Consider the following 17031-nt stretch of genomic DNA (forward strand, 5'->3'; position numbering starts at 1 on the left):
TAGAACACACCTCAATTCCTGGACTTTCGCAAGAATTTCGGAGCAAAAAGCCTCAATCAAAACACACAATCTTGCACTTCTACTACGCCGTTCACGTTGAGCAATGAAATGAACTCTCCGGCACGTGAACCCCAGGACGAGTTGATTCAGTGCGGGCGTTTATGCACGTAAATCTCAACCTCTTGTCGCGCGATGTAATGCCCGATCTCGGTGAACAGACTCACCGAGGGCGGGGATCAGCATCCATGCAGCGTGAGATCCAAGGTTGCCATCATCGAGCTGCCTTTCCGGGACTAGACGACCTACCGCATTGCGCTCAAGTAATTCAACTTCAGAGCTGCATTCCTTAAACGGGGCATCCGGGACGTCATCCGATCTCACATCCTCCATCCTATCTTTAACCTCATCACCCCTCCCTTCAACCTCACTCACCCTCAACTCACTCCGCCCGCGAGATCGATATAGGTATTTGCAGATCCGCAATGCACTGGCTCGTATCACTACTCTCTGCCGCCGCTATATTTTGTCAACAAGCGGCCAGCGATCCAACGCCGAAATATAATCCTCTCCCGCCCCTCCGTGAGCAAGCCAGCATCCAGGATGCCTGGACCGACGAGCGCAAGGCGGGCATCCCCGCCCTCCTCAAGAAACACGGCGTCGACGCCTGGCTGGTTCGCTCTCGCTCACTCACCCCTCATTTCACAAGACGGCGGTATTGACACGAGCGATAGATAAGCCAACGGGAGTACGCCGAAGAAACAGTCTTTTGGTCCCTCAAACCGGCATCAACCTTCTCCGCCCGGCGCCGCACAACTTGCCTTTTCCTCGCTAAACCCCTCGGCTCCGCCAACTCCTCTGGCGGCACCACCACCGCCACCCTCCCACAGCAACCCGGCTGCATCATAGGCTGGACCGCAGACGTCTGGGCGACGCTCAAATCCCAGCTCGAAGCCGCGAACCCAGCCACCATCGCCGTCAACGCGCACCCGGAAATCGCCTTCGCCAGCGGCCTGCACGCGGGCGAGTATCAGGCCATGGCCTCCGGGCTCGGCGGCGAGTGGACCTCGCGCATGGTCGTCAAGCCCGAGATCGCCGTCGAGTTCATCTCGGCCCAGCCCGCGTCCAAGATGCCGCGGTACAGGAAGATCATGGAGACGGCTTGGGCGATGATTGCCAAGGGATTCAGCGAGGCGGTTGTCGTGCCGGGGAAGACGACGACGGGGGACCTGGAGTGGTGGTTCCGGGAGGAGATCCTGGCGCACAACTTCTCGACGTGGTTTCAGCCGAGTGTGAGCGTCGTCGATGAGGCGCTGCCTTGGACTATGAGGTTGGAGACGACTGCTGATGAAGGTGCGGGAGGCAGGATCATTCAGTATGGGGACATGCTCCATGTTGATTTTGGGTTGACGGCTATGGGGCTGAACACAGATACGCAGCATCTCGGATACGTGCTTCGCCCCGACGAGACTGATGTGCCTCAAGATCTGAAGGACGGCTTAAAGAAGGGTAACAAGCTTCAAGATATCGTGAGGCGAAACATTGCTGTCGGTAAGACGGGTAACGAGATGCTCAAGGCGTCGCTGGGAGAGATGCACGCTGAGGGCATTGAGGGACGGGTCTACTCACACCCAATTGGGGACTGGGGACATTCTGCTGGTCCTCTTATCGGTAAGAAGACGACATGTTTCCATTACAAGGCCGTTAATCTGGTGCGGCGCTGACTTCGCATAGGAATGACCAACATGCAAGAGTATGTCTCGGCGGCTGGCGAATTGGCTGCGATCCGTAGTATGTGGTTCAGCGTAGAGCTTCTCGTCGAGCATTACGTACCTTCGAGGAACACGACCCTTTGGTTTGCCCTGGAGGAGGACGTGTACTGGGCTGGCGAGGAAGAGGGATGGCAATGGGTCTACGGCCGACAGGAGGAGTTCCATCTGGTGAAGGCGGCGAAGCAGCAACAGACGTCGGAAGAGTTGTGAGATGAGTCACTTCTTCATTCAACTTTGTGTCACTTCACGTTGTACAGAAATATGCAAAGAAAAAGAAGACTATTCGCTGACAAACCGAAAAAGGGGAATCTCATCATGAATTTGCTTTTAATGCCCGTTATTTACAACACATCCCAGTTTCCAACCAGCTTACGCCTTGCCATTCTCCCTCTTAATGGGAGGCAGCAGGCTCTTTGTCATCTGTCTTGCGTGCTGCGCCATGAGCGCATCCAAGAGGACGATCGCCGCCATACCCTCAACGATGGGGATGGCACGGGGGACAACGCAAGGGTCGTGACGGCCCTTGGCGGCCAGCACGCCCTCCTCTGAACCGTCGTAGGTCGCCGTCGTCTGGTCCACGCCGATGGTCGCGGGGGGCTTGAAGGCGATGCGGAAGTAAATGGGCGCACCGTTGGAGATGCCGCCCTGGATACCGCCAGAGTAGTTGGTCTTGGTGGTCAACTTGGACCGGGGGATACCCATGCGCTGGGCGTCGGCCTGGAGCTCCGACTCGGGCGCCTTGATGAAGGCGTCGTTGTGCTGGGAGCCCGGAATTTCGCAGCCGCCAAAGCCGGAGCCGATCTCGAAGCCCTTTGTGGCGGGGATGCTGAGCATAGCGTGTGCAAGCGAGGCCTCGAGCTTGTCGAAGCAGGGCTCGCCGAGCGCCGAGGGTGGGTTGCGGATGACGCAGGTGACGGTTCCGCCAATGCTGTCGTCGCGCGCCTTATAGTCGCTGATGAGGTTAATCATCTTCTCGTTGGTCTCCTCGTGCGGGCAGCGGACAGGGAGGAACTGGTCGACGGTCTTGCGGTCGACGGTGTTGAGGAGCGAGAGGAAGGCGGGGTTCGTCGAGGGGCTCGGGTGCTCGGGGGTCGGGGGGAAGAGGTGGCAGTTGCCGACGCTGGTGGTGAAGGCGGTGATCTCGGTACCGTAGGCTTCGCGGAGGTACTTCTCAGCGAGGGCGCCGGCGGCAACGCGGGCAATTGTCTCGCGGGCGGAGGAGCGACCACCGCCGGAGGAGGCCTTGACGCCGTACTTCTCGAGGTAGGTCCAATCGGCATGGGAAGGGCGGGGGAACATGTCCATCGTAGAGTTACCGTAGTCCTTGGGACGCTGATCCTCGTTCTGGACGAGCATGCCAATCGGGGTGCCAAGGGTGACACCGAACTCGGTACCGCTCTGAATGACGACACGGTCCTTCTCGTTTCTGGGCGTCGTAATTGAGCTCTGGCCGGGGCGGCGGCGGTTCAGCTGAGGCTGGATATCGGACTCGGTCAGAGCCATGCCGGGCGGGACGCCATCGACAATGACGCCGACGGACTTGCCGTGGGACTCGCCGTAGCTGCGCAGAGGGGCATCCTATGTTAGTCCACAATTGGCCATGAGAGACGAACAAGAGGAATTGGGTCGGAAGAGGCGACGCACGTCGTGACCTTGAAGTAATTGCCGAACGTTGACATTTTTGCTACCGCTATAAAGGGGGTAAAGTTGGAGTGTGGGAAACGAGGGGAGGGGAGAGCGGTATGTAAGTTTGGAAAATTATCTGGGCCGATGTTCGGTGAGTCAACCACAGAAAGAAATCGGCCATCTGCGGGGTGGAGGGGTTTTCTATGATGTAGTTGAATTGCCCCGTTAATCGGGTGGGTCTTGCCCATACAGGGGTGGGTGGCCTAGTGAGAAAACGGACTCTGTTAGATGCAACTTACTTGAGAACCTCATCTCACCGCGTTGCTCACTCATTCGTTCCGCCATCAAACGGCAGTGAATACATCCTTAACGCGACCCCTCTTACTCGTAAACTCATCAAACTGACTTAGACTCATTGCTTTGCTCTCAATCTATTCTCATACACTCTTTTAATCTTCGAATCACAGTCGAATATCACGAGACTTTTCACAGGGGCTCATGAAAATGTTAATCTGAAAGTACCATCAATCCCGTCTCATCCAATATCTCTCACAGATCATCACAATGCTGCCACTACGTAGCATTCAAGGAACTTTGTTCCGCATCAGACCATCAATACACCAAACCTCCCGCCAAACCCGATTCTTCTCTGCCCTCGCCGCCTCACCAACCTCAAAGACCCAAGTCTACACCTCAAACTCTCGCGACCCCTACGTGAACCTCTCCATCGAGCACCACCTCCTTCAAATGACCCCATCTGACTCGACCGTCCTCTTCCTGTACACAAACCGCCCCAGCATCGTCATCGGCCGCAACCAGAACCCGTGGCTCGAGGTCAACCTTCCCCTCCTCAAGTCTCTACCCCCGTCGGATGCCATCGACCTCGTCCGCCGCCGCAGCGGAGGTGGAACGGTCTTCCACGATGAGGGCAATGTAAACTACTCCGTCATCTGCCCGCCTGCAAACTTTGACCGCGACACCCATGCAGAGATGGTCGTACGCGCCCTCCGCTCCCTCGGTGTCGAGGGCGCCGCCGTCAACTGCCGCCATGACATTGTCATGACTCTTCCCCCTCCGCCTTCCTCTTCAGGAACCTCCGACAAAGCACCGGATACCACCGCTTCCGTAGAAGCGGCATCGTGCAGCAAGCCAAAGGTGAACGCGGAAAACACGTTCAAGATCTCCGGCTCGGCGTACAAGCTCACCCGTCTCCGCTCCCTGCACCACGGAACGTGTCTCCTCTCGTCCCCGAACCTGCCGCGCATTGGCAGCTTCCTGCAGTCTCCCGCGGAACCCTTCATCAAGGCCCGCGGCGTCGAGAGTGTGCGCTCACGTATCCGCAACGTGGGCATCACCGACACATCGACGTTCGAGGATGCCGTGATTAGCGAATTTGGAAAAATGTACGGTGACTTCACTGTCCGGGCAGAACTGGGCGAGAAGGATGCGCTCGGAGAGGATAAGGTAAAGAAGGGACTCAAGGAATTACGGGTAAGCTTTCATTTCTTCTCTCCTCGGTCGGCGATAGCCAGGGTCAGAAACTAACGGATATACACAGTCTCGGGAATGGACGTATGGCCAGACCCCTCTATTCACCTTCTCTACACACCCCTCTGAAGAAGACACGCGGGAACGTCCTCAGCTCCCGGGCAACGTGAGTAAACATCTTCATCTCTAGTCTTTGGTCGTTTCGTTCCATCCAATCCCGCTTGACCCCTTCAACGCTCAAACATGTAGCCAATCTACCCAGCACAGCCAGCTGACCCCGTCCAGTTCAACCTCACATTTGAAGCCCGCCACGGCCTCGTCCAAAGCTTCTCTCTGTCCGGACCGTCCTCTAGTCTCTCTAGTCAAGGATCGGCCAAGCTCTCGAATTCCATGATCAACACTCAGATCTGGGAGGTCGCAGACTGGGAAGAGCGTCTCCGCGCGGAGGGTTTGGACCATAGCGAAGCGTCGACCGTGGGAAAGTGGCTGAACTCTGTGCTGGCAAATGGAAAGTAAATCAATCTCAAGTTTGGATTGATTTCTATCCAGAACAGAACTTATCCCTGTACGATAAAGAAGTTGTGAGGCAGGGTAGGCAGGGCAGTGTATGATACTACATCCAGGACGACGAGCCTACATCAGCATATCGTGCCTAGCAAGTCGTAATCAACAGCAAATCTCATCACCTGTTTCATCTCTAGATCATTGCAAATGTCTTTTTCGAACCATCCCCTTTACTAAGGCACTTAAGAAGATACCTTGAATTATGTTCAGACCTTTCTGCTTCTCTATCCTTCTAGATGCGCACATCTAGCTTCTATCTCCGAGTATTTGGCACATTCGGACCCTAACAGCAAGACTTCTCCAACGACACAATTCTCTACCTGTCTTTTCAATTTGTTCCCTCGCAAGGCACTCACGTTGTCTTTGCCAGCTCCTTCATGTCGCTTCGCTCCTGAACCAAGGCAGCAATGGCTTGACCACCGTCAGAGCCAAGGCTCTGGAAGCCACGGATCACTCCCTCTCTATCGCCCTTTCGCATTTCCTGACTCATCTTGAATTTCCCCTCCAAGCGGTCGATAGCGATCTCAATGCCAATGATGTTATTAGTATCCCTATTACAGGGTAGTTAGTTCGAACCGTAGTTAACGAAGAGATTAATTAAACTATTTAGATATCTACGTAGTAAGTATAAAAAGGAGGTTCTAACTATAGGTTAGGCTAGCTACGATAATCGTAAATAGGGCCCCTAATTAGCCCCTGCGTAGTTAGCTATATACTACGGTTAAATTAGACTTTTAATCCGATACTAAGTTTCTCTTTTTTTTATCGATTTAACCGCTACGGTTAGAAGTATAATTCGACCTCGGGCCCGTTTACTAAGTGTCGGATTGGAAGTCTAATTCGACCGCGGCATATAGCCGACTGCGCAGGGGCTAATTAGGGGCCCTATTTACGATTATCGTAGCCAGCCTAACCTACGGTTAGAACCTCCTTTTTACACCTACGTAGATATCTAAATAGTTTAATTAATCTCTTTATTAACTACGGTTCGAACTAACTACCTTATAATAGGGATACTAATACTAATTAGTAATTAAATTCTATTATCGTAAATTAGTAAGGTATCTCGCTATATAAAAGAGACGACCTCTTAATACCATATAGAATAGGAGATTCGTACTAATTAACCTTACGGAAATAGACGAAAAAGGAGGCGATTTTTAAATGCCGCACGGAATTAAGTAATCGTAGCCTTTTATTACTTACGAGAGGTCGACGTTTATTATATTAAACTACGCTAGTTAACGGAACTACTTAGGTAATTAGTATTTTGCCGTCGCCTTAAGTAGCCTTTTTTATTAGATAACTTCCCCGCGGCCGGCTTGCGATTAGAAATTAACTAGTTAAATTAGTAAAAGGAATTCCCCGTATAACGACTACTTACCTAATCGATTAGCGTAACGAACGGGCTTAATAATACGGTATAAAAGAGTACTATGCGATTAAAAAAGAGGATCTCTAAACGTAAATATTCTTGCTTAGCGACGAAAGTAACCCTATAGGAGTTATTAAGCTAAGAGATCTACGGTATACGGAAAAGTCTATTACTACGGGGATCTTATAGGTACGCCCTTAAGCCCGCAATCTAGACGACCTTTTTATAGCTCCCTTAATTACCCCCCGGGTATTACTTAGGAATATAGTATAAGGGACGGTTTAACGAGGGAGGAGGGGATTTAGAGGTCCTAATAGTATCGAGTTAAGAGTATTATAGATCTCGGAGATTAACTTAAGAAGAAGGTAGCTACCCTAAAGTAGTCTTATGACTTCTCGCTAGAGTTATTATTAGCCTAAGAAAAGGTTAAAAAGACGAGGATCTGAGGGAAAAGAAAAGAATCTTTTAGAGGGCTACTAAAGGGCTTCTTTTTATACTAGCTCACGGTATAAGATTACTAATTTTGAGAAATTAGTAATTAGTAAAGATCCTGAGACTAATTATTATATTTTATTATGGTAATATAAACGTCTACCGCTACTATTATTAAAAGGAACTACTAGAACTTACTTTTTTATATTAGATAAAAAGGAGGATTTTAGTAGGTACGATGGCTAGCGATTTAGAAAGGTAGTAGTAATTATTAGAAATAGTAAAAACGAGAGTAGTAATAAGACGGCGAGAGGAAGCGGGAATCTCTTAGATTTTAATAAATTCGTTAGGTAGCGAAAGCACGGATTTATTATAACCGGCGCGCGGATTAGATATATCCCCGTTAAAATTAAATACGCTAGCGACTATTAATATAGGTATAAGCTAGAGCACGACCCTTAGCGAGTTAGGGTAAGGAAAAAGAGGACGAAACCCGATTTTAGATAGAATCCTAATCCTTTATAAGTAGGTAAATATTAACCCGGATTATTAGGGGACGTAGATATATAGAATCGCGGATTAGCTTAATAGCGAGTAAATTAACGTAGTATTGATCTATTTAACTGAGGTTTATAAGAAAAAGGGGCTATAGGGGTAACCCCTGTTTTATAAAATCGTAAACAACCTTAGCTATTAGCTAGACAAATAGTTCGTAAGCGTAAGCTTAGGAATTACGAAAGCGGTTAATAAATTCTTTTATAAGCGAGGGGTACTACTAGCGTAATTATAATTACGAGAACTTTACGAAATCTTAGTAGTAATAATTATAGAGGAGGAATTCGTAATATAGACCTAGGTATAAGTCAATAGGGCGTATAATCGCTTTAACGAATTTAGAAAAAGGGTGAACGACCTAGATTTCCTTCTTATAATTACTAACGGTAATTTATTATTATAAAAGGATATATAGAGGTAAAATATGGTGCTAGAAGTATAATAATTAATAATTCTATCTATTTCGATCTATAGCTCGTCGCCGCTACTAATACGAAATTCGGTATTAATTAGCTAGTAAAAAAAGAGGTAGACTACCCGAAGTTACTAATAGTACGTAGCGACGCAGGGATCGTATATAGATACTAAAAATCTAGCGGTAAATACGAGGTAGTTTATAGACCTTAAAAAGATCTTCTTAAAAGAGAAATTATACTCTGGGGGGAAGTATAAGGTTTTATAAGAAACCCTAACGATGTTTTACGATTATTACGAAAAAGTCGGAATTAGGGAATATTAGTACTATTCGGTAGTTAATATCGTATTCGTAAATAAAGCTTTTAATTACTACTACGAAGCGGTGCATAATCTCGATCGAAACGACTTTTTTAATATAATTAACGTAATCCGAAGCCGCTTTGAGACCTATAATAGGAACCTAGAGCTCCTATCTAAGCTATAAGCGATTTCTTTTATATTTATAGCTAGGATAATAGAGGGTAAATTGCGAGTAGAAATCTTTGAAGAGCTTATTAATCGAATTAATAAGCTAGCGAAAACCTAGCTAAATAAGGGGACTAACGAGTAAAAAGTTAGATATTTTTATACTATAATCTAGCGCGTTCTAAAAGCGAAAATAACTCTATACTAAGTACCCAAAGATTACGAGACGCTCTGCTCGAGGCTAAGATCTAACTTTAATATTAAAATAAGAATGCCGTACTAAACCTACTTCTAAGCATACGACGGCCCTTATTAATAGCATTGGGTCGACCGAACGTATAATAAAAAAGGAAAGGAAGCTAGGTACGGTAATCGCTAGTAGGGAATCCTAAATTCGTTAAATAAATAGAGATTTAACTCGCGAGTAGGGTAATAAAAGAAGTAGTGTTTTATTTATAAAAAGGATAGATATTAGTTAAGTAATTACTCCGAAGAAGAGCGTACTAAATTATACGAATAATATAGAAAATTAAGGGTAGTAGATAGTAAAACTAGCCCTTATCGATTTAACTAATTCCTTATTATATATGAGGGTAGATCTAGGGGTACGGAACCTAGCAAAAGTAGCTAATTTAGTAGCCTAAAGCACCCGCACCCTATAGGAGATTCGGAAGATAAGGAAGATCTTACCCCCTATACTAACGAATTAGATTATAACGAAGTCGACGATATTAACTACTCTTTTTTCGCCCCGTTAGCTTTGGGAGGATATACGAGGCTAAACGAATAAAAGGTAGTAAAAGCCCTTAATAAGTAGGCTTTTATTTACGGATAGTAAGGGAAGGTCCCTTAGATAACGGATATAGAGGTAGGTAAAAGGACGAATTTAATAGCGCAGAATTCTATTCTCTTAATATTTAAAGAAAAGAGATAGGGTACTAAGCAATTCTAAGGGTAGCTAGAGGGGTCTTTTTTATACTACTTAGATTACTTAAATACTAAGCTCGTATAGGCATTCTACGCGAACGAAAAGTACGGCCTAGATAATTTCTATAGGATTATCCTAGATACTAGGGCATTGTAATAGTTAATAGGAGGAAAAGGGTAATTCTAGGCGCTATAAAAAATCGCGTTAGTAATACTTAATACGTTAATAGCGGGTATTATGAGGATTAGCTTTAGCCTAGGTAAGGAAATCGTTACCCTAGGTACGGTAAAAGTAGAGACGTACTTCGGAACGATAACTTTTTATATCCTGCCTATTAATACCCCATTTCTCTTATATTTAAAAGATATGGATCGACTAGGTATTATATTTGATAATATAAGGAATAGAATCTCTAGCTATAAGCATTTCGAAATAGTCGAACGACGATGGGGGCACGCGTTTATAAGGCTTATTAACGATACGAAGTTAATTAATTACCTAACGGAAAGTGAGCTTAGATAACTATACTAGAGATTTAGTTACCTATCGGTTGCGAGGCTATATAACTTCTTAAAGTATTTAAGTAATAATAATATTAAAATAGGGGCGCTGGAGTAGTTAACGAAAGTATGCTACTAATGCTAAATAAATGCGTAGAGCCTACGTAGATTTAAATTTAAATTGCGTAATAAGCTTAACTTTAATTAGGAGATCGTCGTTAATATCTTTTATTTAAACAGTCGACCGGTCCTATATATAATCGACGAGGCTATATTATTCTAAGTAGGGCAATTCCTGCGGGATCTATAAGTAAAAATAGTATGGGTAGCTCTATAAAAAAGCTAGATCGATATATACTAGGGACTACTAGACGGTATTAGAACCGACGCTAGTACTAGTTTTAAGTTAGTAGAATTTAAAGAAAATGCGACGGCTTATAGTATATAGTTAAAAATCGTGCCCGTTAAAGCGTACTATAGTATTAGAAAGGTAGAAAGGGCGCACTAGTAATTAAAAAGAGCGTTTAAAATTATTAAAAAGGAAAATCCCGATTCCGACGACGATAAATACCTCTAAACGGTACTTAAATACTATAACGATACTATGGGGCTTAACGGGCTTATACCGACGCTTTTAGTATTTAGAGTATATCTAAGAACGACCTTAGCCTTATTACCGTTGCTAAACGTAAGCTAGCGAGCTTAAGTAGTTAAAAAAGTAATATGGGTACTGCGCGAGGTAAGCGTAAGAAGGTAAGTTAATAAGGTAATTACTACGCGCAATGGGCCTAATATAGGGGTTAATTTAGATATGCCCCTAAATTCGGATATACGAGTATAGCGCGAAATTACTTAATAATAGGCTGGGCTATATAAATTGATTTCCGTTAACGAGCGTTCTTACGTAGTTATGAGAGATCGCGACTAACTATTCGAGGTATTAATTACGGTAGTTAGACTATATTATATAGATCCTATTAAGGTAATTTCTAGCTTATAAGAAGAAGAAGAGCTAGGGGAAGCTATATAACCCGTAGTAGAGGCATAGGAAATTATCCTCGACGAAATCGTCGTAGTAGTATTAATAAACGACGAGGAAGAGGAAATTACTAAAAGGGCACTAATACGTCGCAGGAGACCACGACGGCAAGCACTAACGCGGTAATTTATTACTAATAACGAGGTAATTAATACCTTTTATATAGTAAAAGAGAAAGCCGATTTCGAACTAGTAATTAAACTACGTAAAGAAGGCGTAATTATAACTACTAAAAAGCCGTATAAGGGATTAGATCTTATTAAAATAGATACTTTGCGCAATCGAGGGGTCTATCGATTTATCCTCTACGATTTAGAAAAGTATATAAACCTCTATATATTTAAATCGCGAATAGTTCGTAAAATTAAAGGAAAAGGAACACCCTAACCGTACGAGAAGTTTAGATACGTAATTTAAGGGTATAGCGACGTTAAAAAGGCGACGCTATTTATATAATCGCTTACTATATAGCGCTATAGCTAACGATTAATAATAGTACTAATAGTATCGCTACGGAAGAAGGGATATGAGATTTAGAGCCGTGATATTACCTAGGTATATACCTAATCGGCTACAGGGCTTATAAGGAAAATCCTAGCCTATCTACCGAAAGAAATAGCTAATAAGTACTTAGAAAGTACGATTATTAAAGTGCTTAAGCTACTATATAAGCTCGTAGAATCGGGCACTTATTAGTAGGCTACTTACTACGATTTTTATATTAATTAACTATTAATAGTTACCTCTACGTACGACCCGTACTTATTAATTATAGAGTACGAAGGTAACTAATTTAGGATCGTTAGAATACAGACCGACGATATATTAAGCCTATCCGATATTAACTTTATAAAAAAAGAGGATAAGGAGCTCTAAAAAGCGGGCTTCGTAGGGAAGCTAAAAGAGGTCCTTATAATAAACACCCCCCTAGTATTTAACGGCGGGATTTTTATAATTAAAAAGGAAACCGTCGTCTTTTAGTAAAAGGGGTAGGGCGAGAAGATTAACCTCGTCGACCCGAACGTAACTAATATTAAGAAGCGGTATAAGGCTAAGCTTATGCGAGGGGTATATATTACGAGTATTTATTAGCCTAAGGTAACTTTTAACTATACTAGGGTAGCGTAGGCTATAGATCTAACCGAACGAGACGTCGAGGTACTTAATAAGTAGCTTAAGTAGTAATAAACGAATCTCGATTAAGGTCTCGTTTACTACCCGATCGACTTTATAACTAGTAAGCTTTACGTCTTCGTTAATAGGTTATTTATGAATAATAACGACCTTATTTCGTAATTAGGGTATATTATTATCCTAGTTAATGAGAGTATGGGTAAGAGCGAATTTACTATATACGGTAATATAATTTACTACTCGTTAACTAAAAATAAGTAGGTAACGAGAAGTGTACTAGCGTCGGAGGTTTATGGTATAATTAACGGCGTTAACTTCTCCTATATAATTTTAACGACGCTAAGGAAGATTACTAATCGAATTAGCCTTTTACCTATTCTAACGGTTATTTATACCGATTCCTACTCGCTATACGAATGCCTCGTTAAATTAGGAATAATAAAAGAAAAGAGGCTTATAATCGATATTATAGCCCTTAGGCAATCGTACGAAAGGCGCGAGATACTTAAGATCCATTAGATTAATAATAAAAACAACCTCGCAAACGCTTTTATAAAAGTAGTACTAAATAAGGGATTAGAGTAATTTATAAATAGCGGAAAAGTTACTATACGAATAGAGGGATGGGTTATATAAAAAGAATAGAGAAAAGGGGGAAAAGGAGACGACTTAGTAAACGGGCCCGAGGTCGAATTATACCTCTAACCGTAGCGGTTAAATTAATAAAAGAAAGAGAAAGTTAGTATCGGATTAGAAGTCTAATTTAACCGCGGTATATAGCCGACTGCGCAGGGGCTAATTAAGGGCCCTATTTACGATTATCGTAGCTAGCCTAACCTACGGTTAGAACCTCCTTTTTATACCTACGTAGATATCTAAATAGTTTAATTAATCTCTTCGTTAACTACGGTTCGAACTAACTACCCTATAATAGGGATACTAATACTAAGTCGTCTCCTTTTCCCCCTTTTCTCTACTCTTTTTATATAACCTATCCTTTTATTTATATAGTAACTTTTCTATTACTTATAAATTATTTTAATCCCTTGTTTAGTACTGCTTTTATAAAAGCGTTTACGAGGTTATTTTTATTATTAATCTAACGGATCTTAAGTATCTCGCGCCTTTCGTACGATTACCTAAGGGCTATAATATTAATTATAAGCCTCTTTTCCTTCGTCGTTCCTAATTTAACAAGGTATTTATATAGCGAGTAGGAATTAGTATAAATAACCGTTAGAATAAGTAAAAGGCTAATTCGATTAGTAATCTTCCTTAGCGTCGTTAAAATTATATAAGAGAGGTTAACGCTATTAACTATACTATAGACCTCTAACGCTAGTATACTTCTTATTACCTGCTTATTTTTAGTTAATAAGTAGTAGATTATATTACTATATATAGTAAATTCGCTCTTACTTATACTCTCGTTAGCTAGGGTAATAATATACCCTAATTACGAAGTAAGGTCGTTATTATTTATAAATAACTTATTAACGAAGACGTAGAGCTTACTAGTCGTAAAGTCGATTAGGTAGTAAATAAGACCTCGATCGAGATTCGTTTATTACTACTTAAGCCGCTTATTAAGTACCTCGACGTCCCGTTCGGTTAGATTTATAACCTACGCTACCTTAGCGTAGTTAAACGTTATTTTAAGCTAATAAATACTTATAATATATACCCCTCGCGCGAGCTTAGCCTTATACTACTTTTTAATATTAGTTATATTCGGATTAATAAGGTTAATTTTCTCGCCTTACCCCTTTTATTAAAAAATAACGGTTTCCCCTTTAATTATAAAAATCCCGCCGTTAAATATTAGGGGGGTATTTATTATAAGGACCTCTTTTAGCTTCGTTACAAAGCCCGCTTTTTAAAGCTCCTTATCCTCTTTTTTTATAAAGTTAATATTAGATAGGCCTAATATATCGTTAGTCTATATTCTAACGATTTTAAATTAGTTACTTTCGTACTCCGCGACTAGTAAGCACGGGTCGTACGTAGAAGTAATTATTAATAGTTAATTAATATAAAAATCGTAGTAAGTGGCCTACTAATAGGTGCCCGATTTTGCGAGCTTATATAGTAGCTTAAGCACTTTAATAATCGTACTTTCTAAGTACTTACTAGCTATTTCCTTTAGTAAATAGGCCAGGATTTTCTTTATAAGCCCTATAGCTAATTAAGTATAGGCCTAGGTAATATTATAGCTCTAAATCTCATATCCCTTTTTCCGTAGCGATATTATTAGTACTATTATTAATCGTTAGCTATAGCGCTATATAATAAGTAATTATATAAGTAGCGTCGCCTTTTTAACGTTACCGTACCCTTAGATTACGTATCTAGATTTCTCGTACGGCTAGGGTATTCCTTTCCCTTTAATCTTACGAACTATTCATAATTTAAATATGCAGAGGTTTATATATTTTTCTAAGTTATATAGGATAAATCGATAGACCCCTCGATTACGAAGAGTGTTTACTTCGATAAGATCTAATCCCTTATACAGCTTTTTAATAGTTATAATTACGCCTTTTTTACGTAGTTTAATTACTAGCTCGAAATCGGCTTTTTCTTTTATTATATAAAAAGTGTTAATTACCTCGTCGCTCGTAATAAATTGCCGCGTTAGGGCTTGCCGTCGTAGTCTTTTACGACGTCTTATTAGTAGTATTAGTACCCTTTTAGCAATTTCCTCTTCCTCGTTATCTATTAGTACTACTACGACGATTTCGTTAAGGATAATTTCCTATACCTCTACCGCGGGTTATATAGTTTCCCTTAGCTCTTCTTTTTTTTATAAGTTAAAAATTACCTCGTTAGGATCTATATAGTACGGTCTAACTATTATAATTAATACTTTAAGTAGCTAGTCGCGATCTCTTATAACTATATAAGAGCGCTCGTTAATAGAAATTAATTTATATAGCCTAGTTTATTATTAAGTAATTTTGCGCTATACTCGTATATCCGAATTTAGTAATATATTTAGATTATCCCCTATATTAGGCCTATTGCGCGTAGTAATTACTTTATTAACTTACCTTTTTATACTTACCTCGCGCAGTACTTATATTACTTTTTTAATTACTTAGGCTCGTTAGCTTACGCTTAGTAACAGTAGCGAGGCTAAGGTCGTTCTTAAATATACTCTAAATACTAATAGCGTTAGTATAAGTCCGTTAGGCCCTATAATATCGTTATAGTATTTAAGTACTATTTAGAGGCATTCGTTATTAGTAGAATCCGGATTTTCCTTTTTAATAATTTTAAACGCCCTTTTTAACTACTAATATACCCTTTCTACTTTTTTAATACTATAATACGCTTTAACGAGTACGACTTTTAGTTATATACCGTAGGCCGTCGTATTATCCCTAAATTCTACTAACTTAAAACTAGTACTAGCGTCGGTTCTAATACTATCTAGCGGTCCTTAGTATATATCGATCTAGCTTTTTCGTAAGGCTGCCCATACTATCTTTACTTATAAATCCCGGAGGAATTGCCCTACTTAAAAAGATATAGCTACGTTAATTATATATAATACTAGCCGACTATTTAAGTAGAAGATATTAATAACTATTTCCTAGTTAAAGTTAAGCTTATTACGTAATTTAAACTTAAATCTACGTAAGCTCTGCGTATTTATTTAGTATTAGTAGTATACTTTTATTAACTACTCTAGCGCCCCTATCTCGATATTATTATTACTTAAATACTTTAGGAAGTTATATAGCCTCGTAACCGACGGGTACCTAAATCTCCGGTATAGTTTTCTAAGCTTACTTTTTATTAAATAATTAATTAACTTCGTATTATTAGTAAGCTTTATAAACGTATACCCCTATCGTCGTTCGACTATCTTAAAGTGCTTACCGCTAGAGATTTTATTTCTTATATTATTAAATATAATACTTAGTCGATCTATATCTTTTAAATATAAGAGAAATAGGGTATTAACGGGTAAAATATAAAAAGTTATTGTTCCGAAGTATATCTCTACTTCTACTATACCTAGGGCGACGATTTCCTTACCTAGGCCGAAACTAATCTTTATAATACCCGCCGTTAACGTATTAAGTATTATTAATACGATCTTCTATAGCGCTTAGAATTACTTTTTTCCTCTGGTTAACTATTACGATACCTTAGTATCTAAAATAATCTTATAAAAATCGTCTAGGCCGTACCTTTTGCTCGCGTAAAATGCCTATACGAGCTTAGTATTTAAGGGATCTAAGTAGTATAAAAAAGACCCCTCTAGCTACCCCTAGATTTACTTAGTACTATATTCCTTTTTTTTAAATATTAAGAGAGATAGCGTCTTCTCTTTAATTATTAAGAAAATAGGCTTCGGCCCTATTAAATTCGCCCTTTCGGCCGCCTTTATATCCGTTATCTAAGGGACCTTTTCTTACTATTTATAAATAAAAGCCTACTTATTAAGAGCTTCTACTACTCTCTATTCGTTTAGCCTCGTATATCCTCCGGAGGCTAACGGGGCGAAAAAAAAGTAGTTAATATTATTAATTTCGTTATAATCTAATTCGTTAGTATAGGGGGTAAGATCTTCTTTATTTTCCGAATTTCTTATAGGGGGTATATGCTTTAGGCCGCTACTTTAGCTACCGTTGCTAAGTTCCGTACCCCCAGATCTACCCTTATATATAATAAGGAATTAGTTAAACTAACGAGGGCTAGTTTTACTATTTACTACCCTCGACTTTTTA

General features: G+C 41.7%; 5 protein-coding genes across 5 annotated transcripts; 2 read left to right on the forward strand and 3 right to left on the reverse strand.

The window, feature by feature from the left end:
* Nucleotides 1-482: 482 nt before the first annotated feature.
* CLUP02_02101 (xaa-Pro aminopeptidase family enzyme) lies at nt 483-1979 on the forward strand (the record flags this gene model as incomplete). The annotated part of the gene is made up of 3 exons (XM_049281135.1): nt 483-671; nt 732-1668; nt 1732-1979. The coding sequence occupies 3 exons, from the start codon at nt 483-485 to the stop codon at nt 1977-1979; spliced, it is 1374 nt and encodes a 457-aa protein (XP_049137092.1).
* A 159-nt stretch (nt 1980-2138) lies between these two features.
* CLUP02_02102 (chorismate synthase) lies at nt 2139-3448 on the reverse strand (the record flags this gene model as incomplete). Its single annotated transcript, XM_049281136.1, has 2 exons — nt 2139-3330; nt 3414-3448. The coding sequence occupies 2 exons, from the start codon at nt 3446-3448 to the stop codon at nt 2139-2141; spliced, it is 1227 nt and encodes a 408-aa protein (XP_049137093.1).
* A 511-nt stretch (nt 3449-3959) lies between these two features.
* Nucleotides 3960-5399, forward strand: CLUP02_02103 (lipoyltransferase; the record flags this gene model as incomplete). The annotated part of the gene is made up of 3 exons (XM_049281137.1): nt 3960-4886; nt 4954-5049; nt 5133-5399. The coding sequence occupies 3 exons, from the start codon at nt 3960-3962 to the stop codon at nt 5397-5399; spliced, it is 1290 nt and encodes a 429-aa protein (XP_049137094.1).
* A 294-nt stretch (nt 5400-5693) lies between these two features.
* On the reverse strand, nt 5694-5937 carry CLUP02_02104 (transcriptional regulator; the record flags this gene model as incomplete). The annotated part of the gene is made up of 2 exons (XM_049281138.1): nt 5694-5742; nt 5804-5937. 2 exons carry the CDS (start codon nt 5935-5937, stop codon nt 5694-5696), a joined length of 183 nt encoding a protein of 60 aa, XP_049137095.1.
* Nucleotides 5938-16145: 10208 nt separating this feature from the next.
* On the reverse strand, nt 16146-16379 carry CLUP02_02105 (uncharacterized protein; the record flags this gene model as incomplete). Its single annotated transcript, XM_049281139.1, has 1 exon — nt 16146-16379. A coding segment is annotated over one exon (234 nt), but the record flags the coding sequence as incomplete, so codon positions are not given.
* Nucleotides 16380-17031: the final 652 nt, after the last annotated feature.

Source organism: Colletotrichum lupini, chromosome 1, assembly GCF_023278565.1.
Source record: "Colletotrichum lupini chromosome 1, complete sequence".
NCBI lineage: Eukaryota > Fungi > Ascomycota > Sordariomycetes > Glomerellales > Glomerellaceae > Colletotrichum > Colletotrichum lupini.